This window comes from Brassica rapa, chromosome A02 (genome assembly GCF_000309985.2).
Source record: "Brassica rapa cultivar Chiifu-401-42 chromosome A02, CAAS_Brap_v3.01, whole genome shotgun sequence".
In the NCBI taxonomy this organism is placed as follows: Eukaryota; Viridiplantae; Streptophyta; class Magnoliopsida; order Brassicales; family Brassicaceae; genus Brassica; species Brassica rapa.
Window position 1 is genome coordinate 2,739,783 of NC_024796.2, and position 24,995 is coordinate 2,764,777.

The 24,995-nt window shown below is 37.8% G+C and overlaps 6 protein-coding genes and 2 non-coding genes across 8 annotated transcripts; 4 read left to right on the top strand and 4 right to left on the bottom strand.

Annotated features, from left to right (window-relative positions):
- Window positions 1–153: 153 nt before the first annotated feature.
- Window positions 154–2,574, top strand: LOC103850964 (pentatricopeptide repeat-containing protein At5g15010, mitochondrial). The gene has a single exon (XM_009127777.3). The coding sequence runs from the start codon at window positions 644–646 to the stop codon at window positions 2,453–2,455; it is 1,812 nt and encodes a 603-aa protein (XP_009126025.1). The 5' UTR covers window positions 154–643; the 3' UTR covers window positions 2,456–2,574.
- Window positions 2,570–9,346, bottom strand: LOC103850963 (paired amphipathic helix protein Sin3-like 2). Its single transcript, XM_009127776.3, has 22 exons — window positions 9,058–9,346; window positions 8,859–8,941; window positions 8,439–8,636; window positions 8,160–8,349; window positions 7,982–8,080; window positions 7,735–7,902; window positions 7,366–7,651; window positions 6,972–7,108; window positions 6,821–6,896; window positions 6,710–6,745; window positions 6,425–6,618; window positions 6,189–6,340; window positions 5,967–6,094; window positions 5,597–5,851; window positions 4,854–5,506; window positions 4,196–4,750; window positions 4,028–4,116; window positions 3,807–3,945; window positions 3,547–3,699; window positions 3,276–3,445; window positions 3,032–3,143; window positions 2,570–2,946 (listed from the first exon to the last, which is right to left on the bottom strand). The coding sequence occupies exons 2-22, from the start codon at window positions 8,933–8,935 to the stop codon at window positions 2,803–2,805; spliced, it is 4,011 nt and encodes a 1,336-aa protein (XP_009126024.1). The 5' UTR covers window positions 8,936–8,941; window positions 9,058–9,346; the 3' UTR covers window positions 2,570–2,802.
- A 339-nt stretch (window positions 9,347–9,685) lies between these two features.
- Window positions 9,686–9,766, top strand: LOC117132270. Its single transcript, XR_004455830.1, has one exon. It is a non-coding gene; the product is annotated as a small nucleolar RNA Z199 (small nucleolar RNA).
- Window positions 9,767–10,044: 278 nt separating this feature from the next.
- LOC117132277 lies at window positions 10,045–10,147 on the top strand. The gene has a single exon (XR_004455837.1). It is a non-coding gene; the product is annotated as a small nucleolar RNA R64/Z200 family (small nucleolar RNA).
- A 482-nt stretch (window positions 10,148–10,629) lies between these two features.
- LOC103850965 (beta-glucuronosyltransferase GlcAT14B) lies at window positions 10,630–12,754 on the bottom strand. The gene is made up of 4 exons (XM_009127779.3): window positions 11,984–12,754; window positions 11,836–11,911; window positions 11,625–11,740; window positions 10,630–11,336 (listed from the first exon to the last, which is right to left on the bottom strand). Exons 1-4 carry the CDS (start codon window positions 12,573–12,575, stop codon window positions 10,822–10,824), a joined length of 1,299 nt encoding a protein of 432 aa, XP_009126027.1. The 5' UTR covers window positions 12,576–12,754; the 3' UTR covers window positions 10,630–10,821.
- Window positions 12,755–13,735: 981 nt separating this feature from the next.
- On the bottom strand, window positions 13,736–15,501 carry LOC103850966 (mitochondrial outer membrane protein porin 3). Its single transcript, NM_001302035.1, is given in 6 exon segments — window positions 13,736–14,256; window positions 14,338–14,546; window positions 14,639–14,725; window positions 14,825–14,935; window positions 15,070–15,137; window positions 15,399–15,501. Coding segments are annotated over 6 exon segments (831 nt in total). The 5' UTR covers window positions 15,448–15,501; the 3' UTR covers window positions 13,736–13,949.
- Window positions 15,502–15,572: 71 nt separating this feature from the next.
- On the bottom strand, window positions 15,573–20,543 carry LOC103850967 (auxin efflux carrier component 8). Its single transcript, XM_009127781.2, has 6 exons — window positions 17,883–20,543; window positions 17,613–17,787; window positions 17,245–17,330; window positions 16,485–16,642; window positions 16,308–16,384; window positions 15,573–16,235 (listed from the first exon to the last, which is right to left on the bottom strand). The coding sequence occupies exons 1-6, from the start codon at window positions 18,403–18,405 to the stop codon at window positions 16,169–16,171; spliced, it is 1,086 nt and encodes a 361-aa protein (XP_009126029.1). The 5' UTR covers window positions 18,406–20,543; the 3' UTR covers window positions 15,573–16,168.
- A 1-nt stretch (window position 20,544) lies between these two features.
- Window positions 20,545–22,417, top strand: LOC103850968 (probable pectate lyase 19). Its single transcript, XM_009127783.3, has 4 exons — window positions 20,545–20,738; window positions 20,823–21,603; window positions 21,828–22,073; window positions 22,148–22,417. The coding sequence occupies exons 1-4, from the start codon at window positions 20,545–20,547 to the stop codon at window positions 22,370–22,372; spliced, it is 1,446 nt and encodes a 481-aa protein (XP_009126031.1). The 3' UTR covers window positions 22,373–22,417.
- Window positions 22,418–24,995: the final 2,578 nt, after the last annotated feature.

Below are 24,995 nucleotides of genomic sequence, written 5' to 3' on the forward strand. Positions count from 1 at the left end.
TTCATACAATGTAAAGTAAAAATTATAAGAACAAATAATGTTCTTTCTTTTTTGGGAACAAAGGAACAAAACACTAATGGATATGATAAACTAGCTGATTTACGCGCTGATGTTTGTGTTGTTGCACTCCTGGTTCGAAACACGATGAGGGCAGTGTTTTGCGCCATAAATTGTATCAGCAAAAGCTGGTTCCAAGGCCATGAGAGAGAATTTAGGACACAAAACCCAAACTCCTCCCAGTTAAGAAAAACACACACACAAGAACAAATAATGTTCTTAAAAAAAATACAAGAACAAGAAGATAAGTTGGTGTTTAAAGAAGATAAATGGGCCAGATAAAGTAAATAGGCTGAAGAAACGTAATGGGCCAACACAATTTAGAAGGAAAAGGAAGCCCAACTATGAACAAACGTCAGCTTCAACATTTCACGGTCGTGTCTTCTGCCTTAAAGCGGCGATGTTCTTCCAAGTTAAGAACTCGGGTTCTGTAGTAGTCTGTATCTTGTCGATTCCTTATGTTTACATCATAAACAATCTTCTGGGCACTGAGAATCTTCGATAAAGTGAAGAACTTTGGTCTGTAGAATCACTTAACATACACAGGTTCCTCTGTTCTTCTTTGGGGTGTTTTTAGGTTCTCGAAATGAGAGGAATCTTTCTCATTAGATCAAGACTGTCACTTCTGAGAGCTTCCGCATTCACCTGTTCACGATCTGTAACTGTTTTGCCTTATTCGAGTAGTAAGCGTATCGTTCAACCATGTCTGGATCCTCCCATAGCTCGTATGCTTCCTTTGTCTCTCTGTTCTTCGTTCTCTACTTCCAAATTTGATAATGATAATGATAATGATAATGATAATGATGATGATGAAGAAGATGAGGAAGAGATTGAATCTACTATAATAGATAACAAGGTTGTTTCAGAGGATGTTCAAACCATCTCAAACCTGCTGAAAGCCTGTGGTAGCAACCGTAAGGAACTGAGAGAGAAGCTTGAGGAGTGTACTGTGAAGCCAACAAACTCACTAGTGGTGGAGATTCTCTCTCTATCCCGCAACGACTGGGAAACTGCATTCACCTTCTTCCTCTGGGCAGGGAAGCAGCAAGGCTACACTCATTCCATCCGCGAGTACCACTCCATGATCTCTATCCTCGGTAAAATGCGAAAGTTCGACACAGCTTGGACTTTAATAGACGAGATGAGAAAGCTCACCCCTTCTCTAGTGAACTCTCAGACGTTATTAATCATGATCAGGAAGTACTGCGCGGTCCACGACGTTGCTAAAGCGATAAACACTTTCCACGCGTACAAAAGATTCAAACTAGCGACGGGGATTGATGAGTTCCAGAGCCTTCTTTCCGCTCTCTGTAGATACAAGAACGTTCAGGACGCCGAGCATTTGATCTACTGTAACAAGGAGACGTATCCCTTCGAAGCTAAGAGTTTCAACATTGTTTTGAACGGGTGGTGCAACGTGATAGGTAGCCCGAGGCAGGCGGAGAGGGTGTGGATGGAGATGGGGAACGTTGGTGTGGAGCGCGACGTGGTGTCGTATTCGTGCATGATGTCTTGCTACTCGAAGGGAGGGAGCTTGAACAAGGTGCTCAGGCTTTTCGACCGGATGAAGAAAGAGGGTATAGAGCCGGATAGGAAAGCGTACAACGCGGTGGTGCACGCTTTAGCTAAAGGTGGGTTTGTAGCCGAGGCGGTGAGTTTGGTGAAGACTATGGAGGAGGAGAAAGGGATGGAGGCTAACGTTGTGACTTACAACTCTCTCATCAAGCCTCTGTGCAAGGGTAAGAAGACAGAAGAGGCTAAGAAGGTGTTTGATGAGATGCTTGAGAAAGGGATTGTGCCGACGATACGCACTTACCATGCGTTTATGAGGATACTGAGGACAGGGGAGGAGGTTTTTGAGATGTTGGGTAAAATGAGAGAGATGGGGTGTGAGCCAACGGTTGATACGTATATAATGTTGATCAGGAAGTTTTGTAGGTGGCGTGATTTCGATAATGTGGCGGTGTTGTGGGATGAGATGAAGGAAAGAGGTGTTGGTCCTGATCTTAGTTCGTATATTGTGATGATACATGGGATGTTCTTGAATGGGAAGGTGGATGAAGCGCATGGGTACTATAAGGAGATGAAGGAGAAGGGTTTGAGAGCGAATGAGAAGGCTGAGGAGATGATTAAAAGTTGGTTTGAAGGAAAGGAATGTGCAGAGAAGGGGATGATGGGTTTGAAAGGTGATGTGTGTGGTGTTGATAAAGAAGGTGTTGTTGAAGATATGATTCAAAGCTGTCATGCAGAGAAGGGGATGATGGGTTTGAAAGGTGATGTGTGTGGTGTGGGTAAAGAAGGTACTGTGAAGAAAGCTGAGAGAGAAGGGAACTTTCTGCAGCAGCCTGAGGTGAGAAGGATAGTGAGAGGACATGGATACTCGTTTTGGGATGAATAGAAAGCTAGAGAGAGAGACTAGCTAAGTTCTAGTTAGGTTTGATCATAACATGTTGTCTTTGCTTTGAGAAGACTAAACAGAAACAATGAAAATCACTTTTATATAAAATCTTTGGAACCTTTCTATGTTTGTAGATACAAACTAAGAGGATAATCATGTATGTGTTTGCAATATTTACAACCATACAAGATCAAGACACAAATTAGATAAATACACACTACTACTGTGCAAAGTAACTTCATAGAAAACTAACGAGAAAGTTGCAGAGAGAACTTGGTCTACATCTCTAACCTTTCTTGTGTGTTGAAGTAAAAGAGAGTAAGATAAGTTTTTGATGTTCTTTGTTGTCATCTTGAAGCTGAAAGAAAGCTATGGAATCTTTCTACTCTATTCAACTTGCGTTTCTGCGATGATTTGTCTTGTGACAAGTCATCACTCTTCTTATGCTTCTTCCTGTGGAAGTAATCTTCCGTGTCCAAAACATACGAAATCTACAACAAGAGATGTTATGAATACATAAGAGAGAGATGAATCAATCAGCTCTTATTTATGTGTAGATTGGTTTCTAGTCGTTACCTTGTAGGAAGAGCAAGACATCTTGCACTCAAGGCCATTGATTACTTTTACACCTTCCATTGCCTTGCAAGCTACTGCAAGATCATCCAGACCAGAGTATCCACGCATGTTCCTGCACAAAAACAATTCAGCGACAAGACTTGGTTTTATGTGTAATGTCCTGAATCAATACAAGATAATGGACCTCTAGCACACCATACAGCAAGAGATGGATAACTATTAAATGTACTGAAACTCAACATACCTTTGTAACACAATTGGCTGTAGCGCTGTTTTTCTCCCTGATGAGGAGTTGGAAAGAAACTCCTTTTGCAGATAACTTGCAAAAGTGGGTTCCATGGAAACTGCATACGCCTCAGGCTTTTCCATTATATTATCCATAAGCTGGATTGACAAACGAGGAGGAGAGGACGACTACATACATATGAACACACAGGAAACAAGTTCCAGAGTCAATGAATGATCATAGTTCCTCAATGGAAAGAAAGATGAGAATTGGTTTATAGTGTTCTTACACATTCCAGCCGGTAAATGTTTTCCTCGTGAAGGAGGATCCTGGCGTTTTCATAATACACTGAGTCAATGACCCTATCAGGTTTCCGAGATTCCTCATACTCATACAATTGAAGAAGCTTGTTGTCAGTATCGTCCGCTACGATAGCTTGAAGCTGCAATAGAGTAAACGATGTCAGAAATTTAGAACGAATGTAATGGCTCAGCTAAAAGTTTCAAATGATCAAATCTAAAATCAATAAAGACGGTGCTGAAGATTTACATGTTTAACCAATTTGTATATAAGTTTCTCCAAGGTGAATAAAACATATGATTGGTTTCCAATGATAGCTCGGCACTCATCCTCAAATTTGGAGCTTTCAGCTGAGCCATTAAGCAGACTAAACAGAGCACTCATAAACCTGCACAACATACACAAAGAAAGAGTTTATATAAGTTGTTCTTATTGAACTGAACAAAGAACCTCCATAGTTTAGAATGTACCTTGCATAAGGATCTGGTGAACTAGTAGAATCTTTCGTGTTTCTCCGATTGCAATATGTCTTTGCAGAGGAAATTCTCTCGTACAGTATCTGGAAATTAAAACCCAATTAGTAAAAAAAAAAACAAATACTAAATCATCTCAAGGTAAGTTTTCAGATATTCACTCACTCGATGAAGCCTGAAAAGAACATAAAAGTCGTCATTCCCATAGAAAACTCTGGAATCTTGTTTTCTTTCATCCGCTGCAGCTACACGCTTTGAAAGAGGCTTAACGGATAACAGAACACGTTCTGACAATGGAAGCGACCCACTGTCTTCTATAAGATGCGACTCCATACCCTCTGCCTCTCCTTCGCTTTCAGCTTTAACATCCTCACCCTCTTCCTCCACACCATTATCTTCCTGTGAACACTCGTCACCAACGGATTCAGTTCCCGAAGCGTCCTCGCCACCTTCGGAAGCATCATCACCATCCTCATCGTCAGCTTCATCATCATCATTTTCTCCTACAGCTTCAATGGAATGTTCTGATTTGGCAGTAGACTTCAGTCCACGCTCTTCATGAACAACATAGTTGTCTCCGGAATCACCAATAGGTGACAATTCACCTTCCTCCTTCTCGATTTTGGATGGACTACCGGATTCATCTTGATTACTGCTGGCTTTAGAAGTATCTGGCTGCACTCCATTTGCTATAGCTATAGTTCTACCAATATCACCAACCTATAGATATGACCATGAATAATGAGAATAGTCAGAAGAGTCCTTAGAAAGCAGACTAGGCAAGTATAAACATATAATTAAAATGTGAAACTGAGTCCTGTACCTGGGTACGCTGAATGGCATCAATGTTATCATTCTTGTTTTCTACTCCACTTGGGAATGATGCACTTGTAATGGCTACTCTTTCATCATCTCCGGATCTTTTATTAGCTCCATTTCCAATTTCAAGATCTTTCTGGGGTTTAACAGCAGAACAGGTGGCAGCATCTTTACTAGCCTGATCAACATCCTTACAATTTTCTTTTGCTGAAGAATCTCTGTTCAACAAACCATCCCCGGCGTGTTTGGAGACCCCAGATGAAGCATACTCATCTCCATTGGCAGCAAATTTTAGTTGCCTTGAAACCAAACTTACAGCGTCAGAACTCACATTAGCCTCCCCATTCGTAACGGGATGCTTGGTTTCTGCAACATCTTCAACAGAATCTGACCCCTTGGCCCTGGGTGGAACACCAAGCATCAACTCCAGGAAACTGTTCCAGAGCCTCAGAACTTTACTGATCTGCTCTTTTGAAGAACATATCTCCTCACACGAAAATTGGACTAGTTTGAATAGATCCTCAGGAATAGTTCTATCGAAATATTCATACTCGAAGTGAGGAACTATTGGTTGTCTGTAACCAGCAGAAATCGACAGAGGAACATCATCTTCTATCTGAGACTTCTCTTTAAGGTCCTTGATTTCAGTCACCAGCGCTGGTATTCAAGCAAAATTAAATATAAATATTATGAGAACAAATAAGTAAATGCAAGAATAGATCAAACATATTCCAAGAGTTTACTTACCTTTTGCACTGAAGTTCTTAGAATCTTGCTGCTTAAAATAGAAGCTGCGGTGATCAAGTGATTTATAATGGTTCTTTGCATACACATCCTTCCAGACCACATTAAAATCTTCACGGCACTTTGTCCATTCATCTTGTTTCTGCTTCAAACGAGTCAGAATCACAGGAAGTGCAGCGGCTGGATTCTTACGTATTAAGTCTGTCACGTCTAGACCATGGTCGCCATAAAGTCTCTCTATGCATCTTAAATTTAGGGCTGCAATAAGTCAATAACAAAATATCAAATGTAAGACAAGAGATGAGGGCTCAAAGATAAGGGGAAGAGAGATGAAACAGAGAGAGAGAGCTACAATCACTAAACGCCTACACACCTGTGAAGTGGTCTTCAACCTGGAAGGAGCCCTCAAAACTTATTTTCTTCTCAATGATAGTATTTAACAAGTCTTCTGCGCTTTTCGCAGCAGATCCCACAGATTCCAACAGCATATCCAACTCAAATCTGTAACAAGAAGCAAGCAAACAACAACCAAACCGTACAAATCATTTAAGAGTACAGAAGCTGTCATCTAAGTAAAGCTTCTTGTAAAATGTACCTGTCATCTTCACATCTAAATAAGCTTTCTTCATATTGGTTTCTGCGCATGTGCTTAAAGGAGTCTTCACTTCCTGAGGTGACAGAAACCCAGTGATCATTTAGAACAGCAGCTACTGATTTCTGTCTGTGGCGCACAGAAGGTATTGGATACTGCAAAGAAGATACAGTAGTAACTAGTAAGTACGGTTAAAATGGCTCAGATGCAATATAGTACTCTGAAAAAAAACTTATTACATCCGAAGGGAGGAGCCGGTAGCTAGGAGTGCAACGCTCGCATTCAGATAGATCAAGCTCCTGAATAGATTTCTCCATGTACTTTTCCTTGGAACGCTCCTTTTCCTTAGCAGCCTCAAGGTCGCGTTTGTCATCTCTTTCTTTTTCCTCCGCCTTCATTGGCTTAGACAAATGTTCATCACTGCTAAGTGATTCTGCAAACAAGTGTACCCAACAGTGTTACTAACGTTCCAGCGACGAAAAAAAGCATATTCATAGACAAGAAAGTAAGAAAATGCTGCGTACTTTTGCTCATAACGCCAGCTAGGTGCTGGAAACTATCTGTAAAATGGGATGATTATTAGAAAGAGCTAGACATCTTCACTAGAAAAAAATACAGTAGGAAATCTTAAATACCAGTACTCTCGCAACGCTCGAAGAACTGATTGAACTCATCCATGAGATCAGGGAATTTTCCAAGCAGATCAGAAACCTGAATGAAAGAAAGTGGAGTTAAAGACAAAAGTTATCCCCTATCAATCAACACCAAAGCTATTTGTAGACCTACAAAATTCTGCAGTTCTTTCCTGTGGATAATTCCACTGCTGAAAAGATTGAGAAACTTCAAGAATGTCTGATAATCATCTTGGCTGCATAATTTCTCCTTGACTTTCTCACAAAACACAAATGCTTGGTTGTACATGCCTAACACAATGAAAGGAACACATGAAAAACAAAATTAAATGCTGCACCATAACATACCTGTTAACTAGAAAATTAGGAAATCAACTTCTAATTAAAAATCACATAATTTTTAAAAAGAAATCAGCAAACCATCAACTTATATATTGGACATGATAATAGCGTGAAAATGTTTAAGATGTTATTAATTTTCTGTTTAAAGCATTAAACTGTGGAAAGCAGAAAGGTGTAAACTCTCCATTTAACTAAAACTCGCTTACCTTTTAGATTGTTTTTCTCAGAATGTGACGCATGACCAGAATAAGCTTCAAACTCCTCAGTTTTTCTGGATGACTTCCTTTTCTCTGGAAAATGGTGCAAGTTATCTTGGCCAGCTTCTCCATGGTCCAAATCACGGCTTCTCCTTTCTCTATTCTCCTTGTCCACTCGTTTCCTCGGATCTCTGTGCATCTTAACCATTGCTTTATCATCATTAAGGTCAGAACGGTCAACACTTTGATCACGGTCACACCTAGAAGCAACAGCTCTTTCTCGTGGGCGGCGATCCTGATGATTAAGAACATATAAGCACAGAAACCAGAGACCAGACAACAATAACAGATCAGGGAAAAATGTAACCAATGACATACCTTGTCTGTTATCATTCGACGCACAACAGGAGGGCCTGATCCTCTGTCATCATACCGTTGGGCCTGACTCCGGATTAACTGAGCAGCTGAATGAGGCGCCAAAGACTCTGGCAAGAACTTAGTGAATTCTTCAAGCAAGTCCGGGTGGTCCTCAAAAAGAGTCGATACCTAACAAACAGATATTAGAGTTAATAAAAAAAATCGAGAAATTTCAACTGTAATAGTCTAGGAGAGATGCAGTCACTACCTCATTGTAAACCTCAGTAATGTCCTTATCATCCTTACGATACATATTTAAGATCTCCAAGAAAGACTTATAGACATCTTCATCGCGCTGGAACCGTTTCTGCAGTGATATAAAAACGACACTGATACAATGAGACACTTGAAAAGAAAACATTATGCGTCAAAACTTTTTGCTGTACCTTAATTTTATTTACAAACGTTATAGCTTCTTCAAATTCAACAGTCTTCTTCGGTGGAGCTTCTTCTTCTTCTAAATCATCAAGAGTTATTTCAAATCCCTTAGGCAGAAAGGTGTTAAACCCGAAAATCAAATTGTTATGCCCCTTAAACAACTCCTTCACTCGTTCAATCACACCAGATGTATCCGTCCTGTAAATGCAATATGAAGAATGTTCCCAGATATGCTTTAAAAAAAAAAAAAATCAAACTGATAATAGGAAGAAGGCAAAAGGTATCACCTTTGAGCCTTGAAGTCTTTCATAACCTCAAGGAACATATCATATTTGTCCCGTTGATCTTGAAACATCTCCTTAACATCCTTCAAGTAGGACAAAGCATCATGGGTTGTCAGTTTCTGAGAGTTGACTCCCCCATCACCAATCCTCCCTCCTCCTCCTCCGGTGCCACCACTTGCAGGCGTTGGAGACTGCACATATCTGTATCAAAAAAAAAATTCATTTTATTTAACAGATAAGTGTACAGTCACCTTAACCCAAAGATCAATAGGGACACACTCACTCAATTCTCGCAAAAAAAAAAAAATAGGACTTGACTGATCTAAGTGTGAGATAATTGCATGGGATTAAAGCAAAATAAATATCTTATCGCTAGAGAAATTGAAAATCAAAGTCGCAGTGGAAGAGGGGTAGGCAACTCACGATTCGCGTCGAGAAGAGCCAAAGGAGCGTTTGAATTGAGACCCAGATGAGTAAACGTCATCTCTCATCCGCTTCATTTCTGCCTGTAAAACAATATCATCGGATTAGGAAAAGAACAATAGAAATCTCAAGTTTTACAGCAAGGAACCCACAATTGAGAAAAAAAAAACGGAAAATTCAGATGAAGTTTGATGATAACCTAATCTTCTATCGGTGCAGAATAGATGCAACGAATCAGTCAGATCTCTCGAGTAACGAGAAGAAACGATTGGATCACCCACAGTTATTCTTGCTCAGATTGTATCCGAAAGCAGAATTGCGATGACAAGAGAGTTAAATCAGAGGTAAAAAAATCAAGACGTAAAAACAGATGAGAGAGAAAGATTGTGCAGAGGAGTTGCTAACGACTGAGAGAGAGAGAGAGAGAGAGAGAGAGAGAGAGAGAGAATATGATGAAGAAGAAGAAGAAGAAGAAGAAGAAGAAATGAGGGAATTTGCCTCTGGGAGTCTACCTAGGCTTCTTTTGGTTAGCCCATAAATAAGACATTTCTGATCTGACTTCGAATTCATAACGGGTTTAAGCCCATAACAGTATTTATTAGTCTCTTATTTGGGCCTTAATAGGGTTAAACAGGCCGAACATAATCCATTTTTAATCAATACTAATTAGGGTTTGCGTCTTCTAACCTCGTTGATCAAGACAAGATATATATAAATGCTACTACAAGACAAGCCGGATCCCGCAGACATTGATCTTATAAGGTTTCTTTCATCTTCTTCGATTTATAGATTTTTATGATTGGATTTATTTTATATATTCGTAGTGAGATCTGTTGATGAGCAAATACTGCAACAATATGAAGGAGGAAATATGCATGATTATTGGTATTTTATAATCTCTGATGATCTAGTCTGTTTTTCCTTCTCTTCTTCGTTCTCTCTTTTATGACTTTTATTTCTGTTGTTTTTCTTATTCGCTGGATTCGAAATAGATGTGATGAGTAACAATTTGGTCCGTGTTTCAGATTAACCGTGACAGATAATTTCTAACCAAACTCTGATCTATTTTGTTTTCTTTCAAAAGAAAATTTGATCTTGGCTCTGTGATTATCTGCCTTATTGTCAGTATAATGCGTTGATATTTTTTTTTCTATATCCAAATCATACCATGTAGTTTTTTTTTAATCTTGTGCTATGATGATCTTTTGAATAAAATTCACATGTCAGACTTCAGAGATTCTTCTAATTAAGAATCCATGAGAATAAATATTCATAATTCTGAGCACAAGTATGCTTACTATGCCATTTAATCAACCATTTGAAGTAAGTTAATTTTGGATCCGAAACAAGACATGTGATGGTTAAAATAAAGAGATTTTTCATTTGGGTTCAATGAGACTAAACAAAGGCTCACTATACTGAGCACGAGTTGTTTTTATATACCCTGAATAAACTATCATTTAAATTACTTAACCGTACAAAATGTAATTTTAAATTCATAAAGTCACATGGAATAGTGCATTGACTACTGTCATGTAATTTTGTCCCTAGTGACATGGAGATCTATAACTTTAGAGAGAGAAAAGCAATAATCCAATAACTGCTAACTACGTCACAAATCAATCAAGAAACAATTATAATGCTAAAAACATCAACTGAATCACTATGCTTAGTTTTGAAACTTCATGACAAAGAAGAGAAAGCAACGTTGCTGATGTTGTGACATACCTAAACCATAGGGATTATTAATAAGTAAAAGGTCAAGATTTAGTGTGGACAAGAGAAAACAAAATTAATAATCGAATTATTCTTCACGGTATTTTCGGCAATTAATAAGGTAAGAAAATTCAAAAGTTCCTCCTATACAGCCATCAACGCATAATCATAATCATTAGCACAAACTCACGGTAGAATTTTCATGCCATCAAAGCAATAGGCCCAAAAAAACTCACATGTTTCTCTATTACCTGCATTGCCGTGGTCTGAAATTCTCATTTGATAACAAATACGTTACGAGTTTCTCAACCCGTTTAGCTCCAGAACCAGGCTTTACAACCGAAGTATCACCAATCTCTGCACACGGGTCGCTCCCGTTCTCCCTCGTCCCAATACACCAACCACCCGGAGTAACCATCCCTGGACTCCGAGACAAGAGCTCCGAATCGATCTTGTCCAGAACAGGTTCATCTCTACGGAACTTTCTAGCGAAAGGCGCGTTACTGTCCACCATCCTATCGAAATCATCGAGCGTGAGATGGTGAGGATGCTGCTTCGGAGGATTGTCCCACGAGATGAAATGCAAGTCGCTGTTTACTGTCGTGTTGGTGAACTCTTTCGCGTTGCAGATCACCGTGTGGAAGTAGCCTTCTGGTGAGGAGAGGAAGTTCGCGTAGTACATTAATACAATGCGAGGTAAATTGTCCCATCCCCATATGAAATAGTCCACAAAAGGCCGAGATAGCATCATCCACGCGGATCCTATTAACCACACATCAAAGAAACATAATAAGATCACACTATTAAGGGATTCATATCTATATTTAGACATTCCCAATATGTTAATCATCCAAAAAGGAAGGGTTTTTTTAAATGAGATGACCTGTGAAGAGTTTGAAACAGACATAAAAACAAACATTATAGCTTACTAAGTTTCCTACATTTCAGGAAGACCAACATGGATTCATAAACATTGGTTCCAAAAAAAAAAGAAAGATTTAAACATATTCCCAATATGGTAAGTACCCAATAATGGAAAGATTATAAGACCTGTAAAGAGTTTAAAAGCAGTAGGCATGCTTCTCTTCTGTGAAACCCAGAAAACATCAGCTTTCTTTGACATATACAAACCAGGATCTATAATTATCGGCTTTGCTCGATGCGACCTACAAATTTTCACATAATCTCATTAATTATATCCCGGACCTATGAAAAGGCTCAGACTAATCCTCGAGGAGAGGTGCGTAGTTCAGTTACTCACTCTTTCCACCCAATGTTGCTCGTATGATCGATGAAGTTGAGATCCCTAGGCAGATACGAAAACGTATGCAACAGATCTGTATTCCAAAACCCAAACGATTCAACAACAATGCTAAACCACAGAGCTTAAAAGATTAAAGAAGCTGTACCATCTTGCGTGACGAGAGGGTAATCAGATGCGCTGAGATTGATGAACCAATCCCAATCACCACCTTCCCTAAGCAAAATCGCCGCCGCGTGAAGCGTGTTCGCCACCATAGTCGGCCCACGGTACGTGACGAAGTTCGCCTTCACGATCATCCTCACGTTCCTGAACCTCCCGAAGAGAGTCTGGTTCGCGACGAACGCGCTGAGATCCAGCCGCTCCTCGGCCGAGGACTCGCGATCGAGGTGGACGACGTACTGGTTGTTCGGGTGGTAGAGCGCCATCAGCGTCCGTTTCAGCATCTGGCCGTCGCCCGAGGAGCCGGAGATCAGGTACGCGAGACGCGGAGGCGGCGGAGGAGGTGTGACGGAGACGGATAAGGGATTGATCTTGGACTCGACGAAGACGGAGGATCTGAGGCCGTAGACTGATAACGGAATCAAGCGAGCTTGGCTGGAGGAGGAAGCTAAGGTTGTTAGGAGGAGGAGGAAGAGAGAGCAGATGGATCCGATTGCTAATGGGAGGATCCATCTCCGGTCTGAGGCTTGTTGCTGGTGACGACGGACTTGCAGATAACAGCTCTTCAGCTTCTTCATCTCTCTCTCTCTCTCAGATCGGTTTGTTCAGTGGTGGTGAGCGAGAGAGAGAGAGTTGGAGTGAAGCTTTGGATTTTTTGCTTAGACTCGCAAAACCGTAGAAATTACGAAATTGAAAAAACAAAAGAGAGAAAAAAGATGAAGAATTTGTGTGTTTTTCTTCGTTTGTTGGTCTGTTCTTTTTGTATGTTATAGATGTTTGCTTTATTATTATTTTTACAAATATTTAGTAAATATTAGTCTTTGATATATGATATGGTTCTTTTCTACAATTTAATATTATTTTTTAATTTAAAATTTTACTATAAATGATGATATGGGTATGTAAATATCCAATTTTTTTATCAGATTTGTGTCGGTAGGTTTTTGATATAAGATCTGGTTCTTGCCTACAATTTAATACTTTTTTACATATATTTTGTATTATGTAAAATATCCAGAGCATATATTTTATAGTTTTAAGTTTATATTTTATCTAGATTTTTGTTCCAGTCAAAGTGTTTTCTTAAGAAGTTATTTATTGTTTGAATTATGGTAAATGGTCATTGTTAGTCTTCATTTATTAATTGTATTTTTGGTAGGTGGATGGATGTTGTTTGATACTGATATAGTATATACACTTTAATGAATGCGTATGTAGCGTATGGAGAGGGTTTAAATTAAAACATTCAACTACTGTCAAATCTGTTTCAATAAATGTTGATTTAGTCTAAAAGAAATTTGTTCGAGGACTTTTAGTTGACTAATCTGTACTACTGCTAATCCTTCACATATTAGGCCTAATGGGCTTATCCATGAAAGCCCATATTGAAAATGTAAGCCCGCGTGTGTAAGATTAAGGCCATATTGGTTTTGTTGGAAGATGGAACTGCAGCTGGTTTGTTCACTACCATTTTGATTTTATTCAAGTTGAATACTTCCACATAGCTTTAGTTCATAATATTTAAGATGTTATTCGTATATAATATTCGAGTACATTCAAATTGACATGGACCAAGTGTAAGCGGCCAAAGAATAAAAAATAAAGTAATGGACTGAAACAAATCAAAACTCCTGTGACGAATCAAAATAAAAAGCAGATCTGTAAGAATCTCTCAGAACCAAATCGAATTGAACAGAGTGTTTTAGCAGAGCATTGAGACAAATAATTAGGAAAGAGATTCGTACGGTTCATCTTCAAGACGATCCTTTTAATAGTTTTTTTTCTTATTTTCTACAAATCCCAACACCGATTAAAACAAAACAACAAATGAAAGATTTTTAAAGCAAAACCAGGCAAGAGAGATTAGTCCAAAAGATTAGAAGACCGAGAAGATGAAAAAAAAAAACTAAGCTACCCCTCCTCAAGGGCACATTTGGATTCTTGATTCTTTCTCAAGGCTTGAGAGCAAGAGCAAACCCAACCTTGGCACCCTTCTCAATCGCCCTGGAGTTAACCTCTCCAGAAACGGTGATGAACGACTTTGGACGCCACTGGTGCTGGATCAGCGCGTTAGCTACACCATCATTGTTCACGCGTGCCTTCAATGTCGTCAACGGGTCAAGAGCATGCTGAGCACCAACGGTAATGGCGTTCTTTTGAGTCGTGAAGCTGTGGGTAACCTCAGCTCCAACCACTGTGTTGCTCAACGGGTTCACAATGTGGTAGTACGATGCATTCAGTTTGTCACCCTTGTCATTCCTTACAAAACAAAACACAAAGATCAATCAAAACCCTCAAATAAAACAGCGTGTATGTGGTTTAATAATGGAGGGAACTTACAGAGTAAGGGCAGCAATCAGATCGTCCTTGGTGAAGCTGAAACCAGCATTGAATTGCTTGAAATCACCAGACTGGGTGTTGAAGGACACATCGGTACCAAGAGCCAAGACGTTGTTTCCAACCACACCGGAGAAATTGACAATGGGGCTAGCGGTCAATCCAACACTGGTGCAGATACCAGCATAGTCGTGAAGATACTGGAGCTCAACCTGTTTTTAACACAGAAAAAAAGGTTGTTGTTACACAGACTCGTACATAGCAAAACTATTTTATAAACCATAGAAGCTATCTTTTATATTACCTTGCCAGATTTCTGATCAGGCACCTTGGCGCTGACGATTGCCTTCAATCCAGGGGTAGCCTCATCATAGGTAAAGGTGGTCAGCAGCTGAAAAAATATTCACACAGAGATTGTCAAAATGAATTAAGCAGAAATCAACATGTTTGGGAATGATTAATTTGGTAGAGAGGCAGCAAGTAAGCATACAGAAGAATCAGTGGCGACTTTGATATCGGCAGTGAAGTTCTTGTTCTTGACTTGGGTAGTTACATCACCAACAAACAAGTCTCCCTTGTTTGTTCCAGTGGTGGTGATTGCCTAAAGATCATAACACAGAAAATATATTATAAAATTGATGAATAATGTTCAATCAGTTACAAATCAGTTATTATAACTATAAAACAAAGTTTTAATCATCACATCACTATGAAGAATCTGATAAGAGAACTTACAACGCCGGTGGAAGAGTAAGTGGTGACGCTGAGCTTCTGGTCTCCTTGGTAGTCCTTGTAGAGAAGATCTGCAATCGAAGATCACGATTCAGCTACTGTATATAGATAAAACGTTTTCCAGATCCGCAGAGAAGATTCGAATACAGCGCATTATCGATACAAGTCAACGAAACAGAGAGCATATAATCGACGGAAACGGCTGATAATCCTAAATAGGCGACGATTGATAAACCTAAAGCGATTCAACGAATCTCAACACCACGAGCAAGTCACATTCACCTCACAAAGAGAAAGGTTAGAGAGAGAGAGATGGAGGAGGCTCGTCGTACCTCTGGCCTTTTTGCCGATTTCGGTGTAGAGTCCTGGACCTTTAACCATGATTGTTTTCTTTGGTACGAGCTGTGCAGAGTACGAGTCAGAGGAGAGGAGAGTGACGATGGTGGTAAATGGTGGTGTGTGTATTTAAGGGGATGAAGAAAACCCTAAATCCCTTTCTTCTCGTGCTCCTCCTTACTCAAGCAAAATATCTTCAGCCGTTGGATCGATATTACTTTGAGTCTTTTTCTCTTCTTTGACAACCGTTAGATTTATTTATTCCCCACTCACCAAGGCATTTTCTTTTTCCCTTTTTTTTTTATTTTAATTGGCCTTTTCCATTTTCAATTTGCGTGGGACGCAGGCGCCGTCTCTATTTCCTTGCTCCCCAAAGTTTTTTAATATAAATAATTTTTGATCTATATATTTATTTAGATTTAACATGTATCAACTTTAGAGTTAGACCACCATCTGAAGTGTTATTGAATTCTTGTTTAGATGTTATTCTACATATTTATCTCTGGCCTTTTGATTTTTATTTAGATGATGTTCTTAGATTTGGTTCAATAAAACATATATGTATTAGCCTAAGAAGATTACTTCCCGAATTTAAATTTAATGTCAGGAGTAAATTATTGAAATTATGTAAAAATGAGAGTATTGGTTTGACATTAGCTTTTATCAATCAACATCTCAAAAATCCCATGACTAAAATGTGATGTAACTTGAATATATCTACCAAAATAAAAGTTCTAATTAATAATTATTAACATGCATGTCATATTCATAGGTCCAGTACAAAATAATATGCCAAAGTTATTGGTACGAAAACTAGCATTCCAAATATCACCCTGCAAAAGCAACACCAGAAAATTAAATTTCAGAAATGGATTTTTTCAAAAATTAAACAACAATTTATTTACCCCGTACTAACGATCTCTGGATTAACATTATACTCTTTTGCAAAAACAAATGGCACGATCCCTTGTGGCAATGTAGCCTGCAACACAATCAATCAATCAGGAAGGATTTTAACTATTGCTTTCAAACAAATTTATAACAGGCTTTAACTAATGCATTACTAACTTCAAATTGTTTACCTGTAATATTGTGACTCTGAAAAGAGTACCTCGTAATCTGATACAAAATGCAGAAGCAATCATAAGAGCAGGTCCTAATATAAACTTGAGAATCATTGTTATAATCGACATTTTTGTTCCACATGCTATGATACTACTTTGTGATGCCATGAAAAGACCTGTTTATCAAAACATCCACAAGAAGCCAATATTATGCATATAATAACAAGTCCAAAAGTCCATTTTATGAGGGTTCTTAGCAAGTAAATATCCATTTAAGTATGTGTTAAGAACATCAAACATGTAAAAGAACCAGGGGCGAAGCCACCATATACCTTGTGAGAGTAAACATGTAAAATTAGTTTGAATAGATGGCAAAACATAGAGTGTGCACCCATAATAACCCAAGTTCGATTTTTAAATATGTCTTTTATTCTTTTATCATCATAAGTGCAACCAGACAAAACTTTTAGCTTCGCCCCTGAAAGTACTTTATGAATTGCCACTTTGTCCAAACAATCCTTCTATCCCATTTTATTTATGATATCAATTAAATAATCATGGTGTTCCTAAATTAATCTTTGTTCTTAGATTAATTTTTCCATTTTTACATCTCTTGCACTAAATAAAGCTCCAGTATCATATTTTGCTTAATCTAGCATCAATCTTAGGTCTTATGAGCTTGAAATCTATACTTGTTTTGAAACTTCCACCATGTTTCATATTAAATATTGTGGTATCAGATGTGATATTTCTTTACATAAATATATATATAGATTACCTAAGCTGAACATGGCCATTCCTAAGCCTCCATCAGATATCAAATGTATCGATTTGTCAATCATCTCAGGCAATTTCCACCCCAACCTATTAGAAATTAAATAAATAAATGAGTCACATTTGATGTTGTAAACTATTTTTAAGAAAATCTGAAAATGTGGAATATGACTAATTTATCCCATTTAGATAAGAAAATAAATTTGTATATGCGTAAATAATCAAACAGAAAGATTAAAATAGAAGAACTACTAAATTATCGCTTTCTTTTTGAAAAGAGAAAAAAAATGTTTAGACATGTAAGATGGTAAAGAAGAACTACTAGATCATTGATGTGTGAGTTGATTTAGATAAATAATATTAAATTTTCACCTGAAATGTAAAGTAGCCCAGATTAATCCAATCATTGCTGCGTATGTATTAGGATTAACTATGAACTTTCTCCAAGCCTTCAGTATTATCTTCCCAGTTCCAGAAGATCTTGTTCTCACTATTGCTTCTTCTTCTATTGGCTCTTGATCTATATCAGTTTCTTCATTGTCATTGACTTGTTTAACAAGAATCACATATTTAATTAGGGTAATTATTAAAGGAAGTTCTCTATTGAAAAGACAAAAATAGAAAGAAAAAATAAACAGTTACCTCTATGTTCTATGGAAGCTCCGGAAGATTGTAAGTCCCACGTGGCATTAATCTCGAATAAGAAGAGCAAGATGTTGGACCAAATCAAGCACTGCAACACAACAATCTGCACCAAGATGTTTTTTGCTGCATCTCCATCGATGGCACTTAAGATAGGGATTCCAATAATGAGAGTGTTTGGAAACACGGTTACAGATAATCCAGTTATGATCCAACCCAATTTTCCTCCTCCTCCTGTTGGATGCCAGAATCTTATAACTACAGCAAATACAACGGCGGCTAAAATTTTCTGGAGAATGTCTGAGAGAATGAGTCTAAGGCTCATTGTAAAAGGATTGTTTTGGGAGATTACTTGGAAAGAAAGCAAAGGGATTGAAAATTTAGCGATGAATTTGTTGATGCCTACGCATTGTTCCAGTGAAAAGAGATTAAGATGTTTCGTAGAGAGGTAACCTAAGATCATTGAAACATAGAGAGGAACAGTTGCTGAAAAAACATTGTAGACATCAAGCCAAGAGACCATATTTTTTTTCTAATCAATTAAACAATTGTTTTTATTATCTGAAATTGTTTAATTTCATACAATAAAAAACAAAAACAATCAATGAAAGATCTGAAAGAAAATCGAAGACACAGTTTCCTTTCAAATTAGTGGAAATAAACTGTTTCATCTTATGGCATATATACGGGTAAAGTCGGCTTTTCTTTCTTTTGTTCAAATGTACAACTCTTGAAATTCAAGGTGTTCGATTCCACAATGGATTTTCGTCTTTAACCTCTGAATTTAAATTTATTTTGCTTATTTATTAGTCAGATTTTTTTTACCATTTAACTAGAGCGTTTGAAGAATTGAGTTTGCCGAAAATTATCATGTGTACAATAATACACTACTGCAATAATCATTTTCTTTTAAGTTTCTTAGCATTTTCTTCTCATCATATTTATGTAAGAAAAGGAAAAACAAAACCAATAAAGAAAAGAAGGCTGTTTAATTTATCTTTTGCATGAACAAAGAAGAGCTACATATACTCTCCAACAGAACTTTCCATAGCCTTTGATTTTTTTTTCCTTATCTTAAGATACATAAATTAAAAACAACAAAGAAGCTGCCCTTTTTATGCATAATGTACCCTATTTGTACATTTCACGGCCATTTCTAGTCAAAAAGACATACAATACAGTGTATACACATAAGGAGTGTATAAATAATAATTATCCGGTATTCTTTCAACAAAGATTATATGCATATGATATGAAACCAAAAACCAAAGGAATAAAAAAGTGATTGGGAGGGAAGTAATCATCAAGCATAATATATGTTTGTTTCTAAATTTTGTTTAAGGATTGAGAAATAAGTGTTTTCCATTTATAGACACGCATAGAAAATTCGGTCATATTGTTTTGCTAAGGATAGAAAACTGACTCTTTCTTAGTTTGCTTCTTACAAGAAGGAAGCAAAGGCTTACCATTGATTGAACCGAGGAACTTTGGAACATTTGAAAGCTATAGTTGTCTGTGAAAACGAATCTAAGTCTCACGAAGTTCTTTTCTTCTAATGTTATCAAAATTGTTTTATTAAGAAATATGTTAGCAACATGATTAAGAACTCTAAACTAAATTAAATTAAAATTAAATTCGTAGCAAAAAAACTACAAATTAAATTAAATTAAATCTATTATCATTGTATGCAAATCTAACAATTATAAAATAAGTGTTTATTTGAAGTAAAAAATATTATACTCCCTTCGTTTTAAAATAGATGATGTTTTAGGGAGTTTTTGATGTTTTAAAATAGATTATATTTTTATATATCAATGCACATTTTTACTTTATCAAAAACCGTGTAACCAATGATAATTTGTAGTCTGTTTTATGATTGGTTTAATTTATATTTAAATGATATTTTTAAGATGAAAGATAAATTTCTTAATAGTTGTGCACAATTTTAAAACTTCATGTATTTTGAAATAGAGAGAGTATATGCTATCTAAAGCTTTCTTATTACTTTTCTGTACCAATCAAGAGTATATGTGTATGCGTATATTACCAACTTTAAATCAATATAATTCCATAAAAATAGACTATATAATAGTCTCGGTTGTTTTTTTTGGGTTCACTAAAGAGGATGAATAGAAAGTAATAGATATAAAATCAATGACCTTCATGAACAAAGAAATTAATCTATAATTTTTTTAAAATTTAAGTAATCGATGAAAATAAATATATCAAAAATATGTTATCACTCAAACTTCTTCATACCTATTTTTATCCTATATAAAACTAAAGAACGAGAATAATTTAGAGCTAAAATAATAATTTTAAAAACAAAAAAAAACATAGAAAGTGTCCACAAATAAACGATGACGGCCCTCCATCCTTAGCGGTAACTTCCTAAATTGAACATTACTTCTTAACCAAGTTTATTTAAACACCAATCATTGACGTTTCTTTAAATGCGCAGTACGAATCATCATCATCTAAAAAGGCTTTAGGCTTCCAAAGAAAATAAAGAAACAAATAGAAAAACAACCTAAAGCTATGTTGAAAGCTTGGTAATTCTCCATTTAAATTTTAACCCCTTCAGATAACAAGGGGAAAAGATTTATATTTAATATACAAGCTGTTATTAGAGAGAAAATAGACCAAACAAACATTTACAAAGATGGAGATGACTAGGCTGTTAAAGTTGATGTTTACGTTTTATATCGCCGGTCTGATTCCGACCATACGAGCAAACCTTTCTGAGTTGGACGAATATTGGTCGAAACGAGCCGGCGAAGCCCGAGAATTCACCCTTCAAGCTTATCATTCTAATCCTTACGAAGTCGTCGATCATTTTCACGAACGTCACTACGAGTAAGTCAAGTTTACATCTATAAGCTTGAACCATAAAAACATAATTAACTAATGTTTGATTCTTGTTATGGTTTGGGTGTATAGCAACTCTACTGATGTAAAGGAGACCGAGGAAGATAGCGACGACGAGAAGCCTGAAGAGGTGGAAGATGATGTCATTGAAATGGTAGGAAACGAGATGAACAGCACGAGGCGAATCTTAAGAGGTAAACCTAAAGGTAAAGGTAAAGGCAAACGAAAAGGAAAATGGAGTAAGCTCAAGGGACCGTGTACCGCAAGTAACCCGATAGATAAATGTTGGCGTTGCCGTTCGAATTGGGCTAAACGTCGCAAGAATCTTGTCAAATGTGTCCGCGGGTTCGGACACAGCACAATAGGTGGAAAGCGCGGACGCATCTACGTGGTTACAAGCAACCTAGACGAAGACATGGTGAACCCTAAGCCCGGGACGTTGCGCCACGCCGTGATTCAGAAGGAACCTCTTTGGATAATTTTCAAGAACGATATGCATATTCGTTTAAGCCAAGAGCTTATGATTTGTAGCTTCAAGACGATCGATGCGCGAGGGGCTGATGTCCATATCGCGCATGGCGCAGGGATTACGATTCAGTTTGTGAGACATGTCATTATCCATGGATTGCGTATTCACCACATTTGCCAGAGTAATGGTGGTATGATCCGAGACTCAACAGACCATTTCGGAATGAGAACTAAAGCCGATGGAGACGGTATATCTATATACGGTTCTTCTATGATATGGCTTGACCATATTTCTATGTCAAAATGTCAAGATGGACTCATTGATGCCATTGTTGGATCTACTGCCATTACAATCTCTAACTCTCACTTCACTCACCACAATGACGTGAGCATTCATATCTATATAACCTAGTTATTAAGTTAGATGGACTCTAAACTTTAAATTAGTTAGTGATGAATTGGTCCATTACACTTATTTATTATTTAATCTTTTTTTTTTCAATTTTTGATGTGGAACATTTATCTCTAATACTAGTACGGGTATATACTAGACAACATCCATCAGTTGATTTATATTCTAAGTTATTTGGGGGATGTCTGTTTGTGTAGGTGATGTTGCTTGGTGCGCAAAACGACAATCAGGGGGACAAGAAGATGCAAGTCACAGTGGCTTATAACCATTTTGGTAAAGGACTTGTGCAGAGGATGCCAAGGATCAGGTGGGGGTTTGTTCATGTTGTGAACAATGACTACACTCATTGGGAGCTTTACGCTATAGGAGGTAGTCAAGCTCCGACGATACTCAGCCATGGAAACCGATTCATCGCTCCTCCACACAAACCTCATTACCGAGAGGTAACTTAAAAAAAAATATAAAAGAGCAAAACAATGGTAACATTGAAACTCATAAAAAAAATTATTACATGTAGGTGACTAAGAGAGATTATGCTTCGGAACATGAATGGAAACACTGGAACTGGAGATCTGACAAAGACATGTTCATGAATGGAGCTTATTTCAGACAATCTGGGAACCCTCATTTTAAATGTCATCACACGAGAAAACAAATGATTAAACCGAAACATGGAATAGCGGTTTCTATGCTGACCAAATACGCCGGAGCACTTGATTGCAGAGTCGGAAAACGCTGTTAGAACATTCCTTTTTTGTAATTACGATGTAAAGACAATTTTTTCAACATTTTGATTTTTTGCTTCTAACTAGTTCAGAAAAAAAAAAGAATTAGGAGGGCGAAAATGACACACGCTTTAATTTGTAAAGGTTATTTTTTGTTATGAAGAATTGAAAAAGAGTGAACTAAATAGCTGATTCCTGTACTACGTGTTGCGTATTGTGTGGTGACTCCTCTTTTTGTACATTCGCACATTCTTTTTGAGCGAAATTGTGATGAATATTTGTTATACCGACTTTTGTTGGTGAAATGTGACAAGTATTTACAAAATATCATAAGCCATGTTTGATACTTTGATGTCTGATGAATCAGCAATTTCGTGGGTGAAGTATATTACAAAAGTTGAATATCCGGTTTAGAGTAACCGGATTTAAACCTAAAAAATCTAGCAAGCAAGTAGCAACTATATAATGCTCCAAGTAAGCTTACTTTCATCCCAAGAAAACTTTTAACCTACTTTTTTTGTTATTGTTTTGGATTTAGTTTTAATTTTGTTATTATTATCTAGCAATCAGGCTCTAGCTAGCTACTTAGAGATTCATTAGATATTTTATTCTAACGTGTACTGGTTCATCTCCCCTAAAAACTATTATAGATGTCTCAGGTCATCCTACTTGTGTCAATAATTAGGAAATAAGACTATGTCCCACTGGCGTGGAATATATATGAAATAGCTGAATGTATATTAATTCTATAAACCAGAGGATCTTAACGTAGTTGGAGCGATATATGGAGGCCCAAAGGTTGAGGACTGAGTGCTTTTTGTCCACTTCACTTTACAGATTTTGAATCTGTTTTCTTTTTTTTTTTTGCTAAGAATGTTAAATATCATAAGTGATAGAGATTGTTCTTACAAAAGACTAATCTATACAACCAAAACCCTGGCAAAAAGAAAGTAAAAAACAGGAGATTGGTATTCTGAGCAGATTTTGGAGTCCGACGTAGAATCCAACGGAGTCCGTATGAAAAGCAATAGGCAGAAGCCTAAGCATATGATTAGATCAGCCAAGCAGACAAAAGGTTCCTGAATTTATTCCTGTTCTTCAGTGCATATATGGTGTTGATAACCTGTCTGTTGATGTCCTTAAACAGTATCAATGGAGGCGTGATGGACTGGTTATGAAGCATGTTATTTCGCTGCCGCCAGACAGCGTAGACGAGCGACTGGACCACCAACATTTTAAGATGTGATGGAGCTGATGTTGCCGAGCTACAGATGCAAGAGGTGAGAACCTTTTGACCGATAAGGGAAAGGGCATAGCAGTCTCAACTGACCCCCAACCCTCATCTTCCAAGGCTCGAACAAAGACTGTTATCACTGCAAGTTTTGCGGGACCCAGTAGGGCATCTGATGGCCGTTCAGTCTCTGAAGTTGATTCTGATTCTTCTGACATCCCTTCGTCTGATCCTGATACTGAAGAAGGAGAATACATTCCGGTTAGAACAAGACATAAGGCCAGATATGGTCGGGACAGAGGTCCCAAACCCAACTAAACTTTCTTATGTGTACAGAAAAATTTTTTTGTTGGAATGTGCGAGGTTTTAATAAATCATCACACCGCAGCGGATTTAAGTTTTGGATTCGGAATAATAATCATCTTTTTGGGAGTTTACTTGAAACTCATGTCAAGCAAGGGAAGCAACAGAAGCTGGTTTCTGGAGTTCTGCCCGGCTGGTTTTTTGATAACAACTACTCTTTTTCGGAATTAGGAAAAATTTGGGTTTTGTGGCATCCTAGCGTCAAGGTGGATGTCTTTTACAAGTCTTTGCAAATGATCTCGTGTGAGGTTTTCCTTCCTCTCTCAACATCTCCTACGATCGTCTCCTTTGTGTATGCGTCTACGGATGAAGCAGAACGACGACAGCTTTGGAATGAGTTAATCAATCTCTCTGAGGATCAGCGCCTGCTAGGGAAACCATGGGCGGTTCTCGGAGACTTTAATCAAGTCCTTCGTCCCGAGGAAAACTCCGCTGCTTCCAGCCTTAATGTGGACCTTCAGACTCGTTTGTTTGCAGACTCTACTATTCAGGCGGGTCTTGTTGATTTGAATTTCAGAGGGTCCTCCAACACCTGGTGGAATAAGAGACGCAGCGACCCAATAGCTAAAAAACTTGATAGAGTCATGGTTAATGAAGAATGGTCTCTGTGCTTCCCCTTATCACTGGCTGTCTTTGGGGAGCCAGCATTCTCCGACCACGCCTCTATGAGTATTTCTCTACAGTCAGGCGCGCCCAGACAAAAGAAGCCTTTCCGTTTCTTCAACTATCTGCTTAAAAACGAAAACTTTATTGCTATTGTGGCTGAGCACTGGTTCTCCTTCCGGGTCTCTGGATTCTCTATGTTCTGTGTGGTTAAGAAACTCAAGAGCCTCAAGCGAGCAATCAGAGAGTTCAGCAGAAGTAATTATTCTGACATTGAAAAAAGAGTTCAAGAAGCTGCTGAAGCACTTGCCATCGCTCAAGTCCAAACGCTTAATGACCCATCTGTTGCTAATGCTGACACCGAGCTCTCCCTTCAGCAGAAGTGGTTGACACTGTCAAATGCCGAGGAATCTTTCTTCTATCAGCGCTCTAGAGTAACTTGG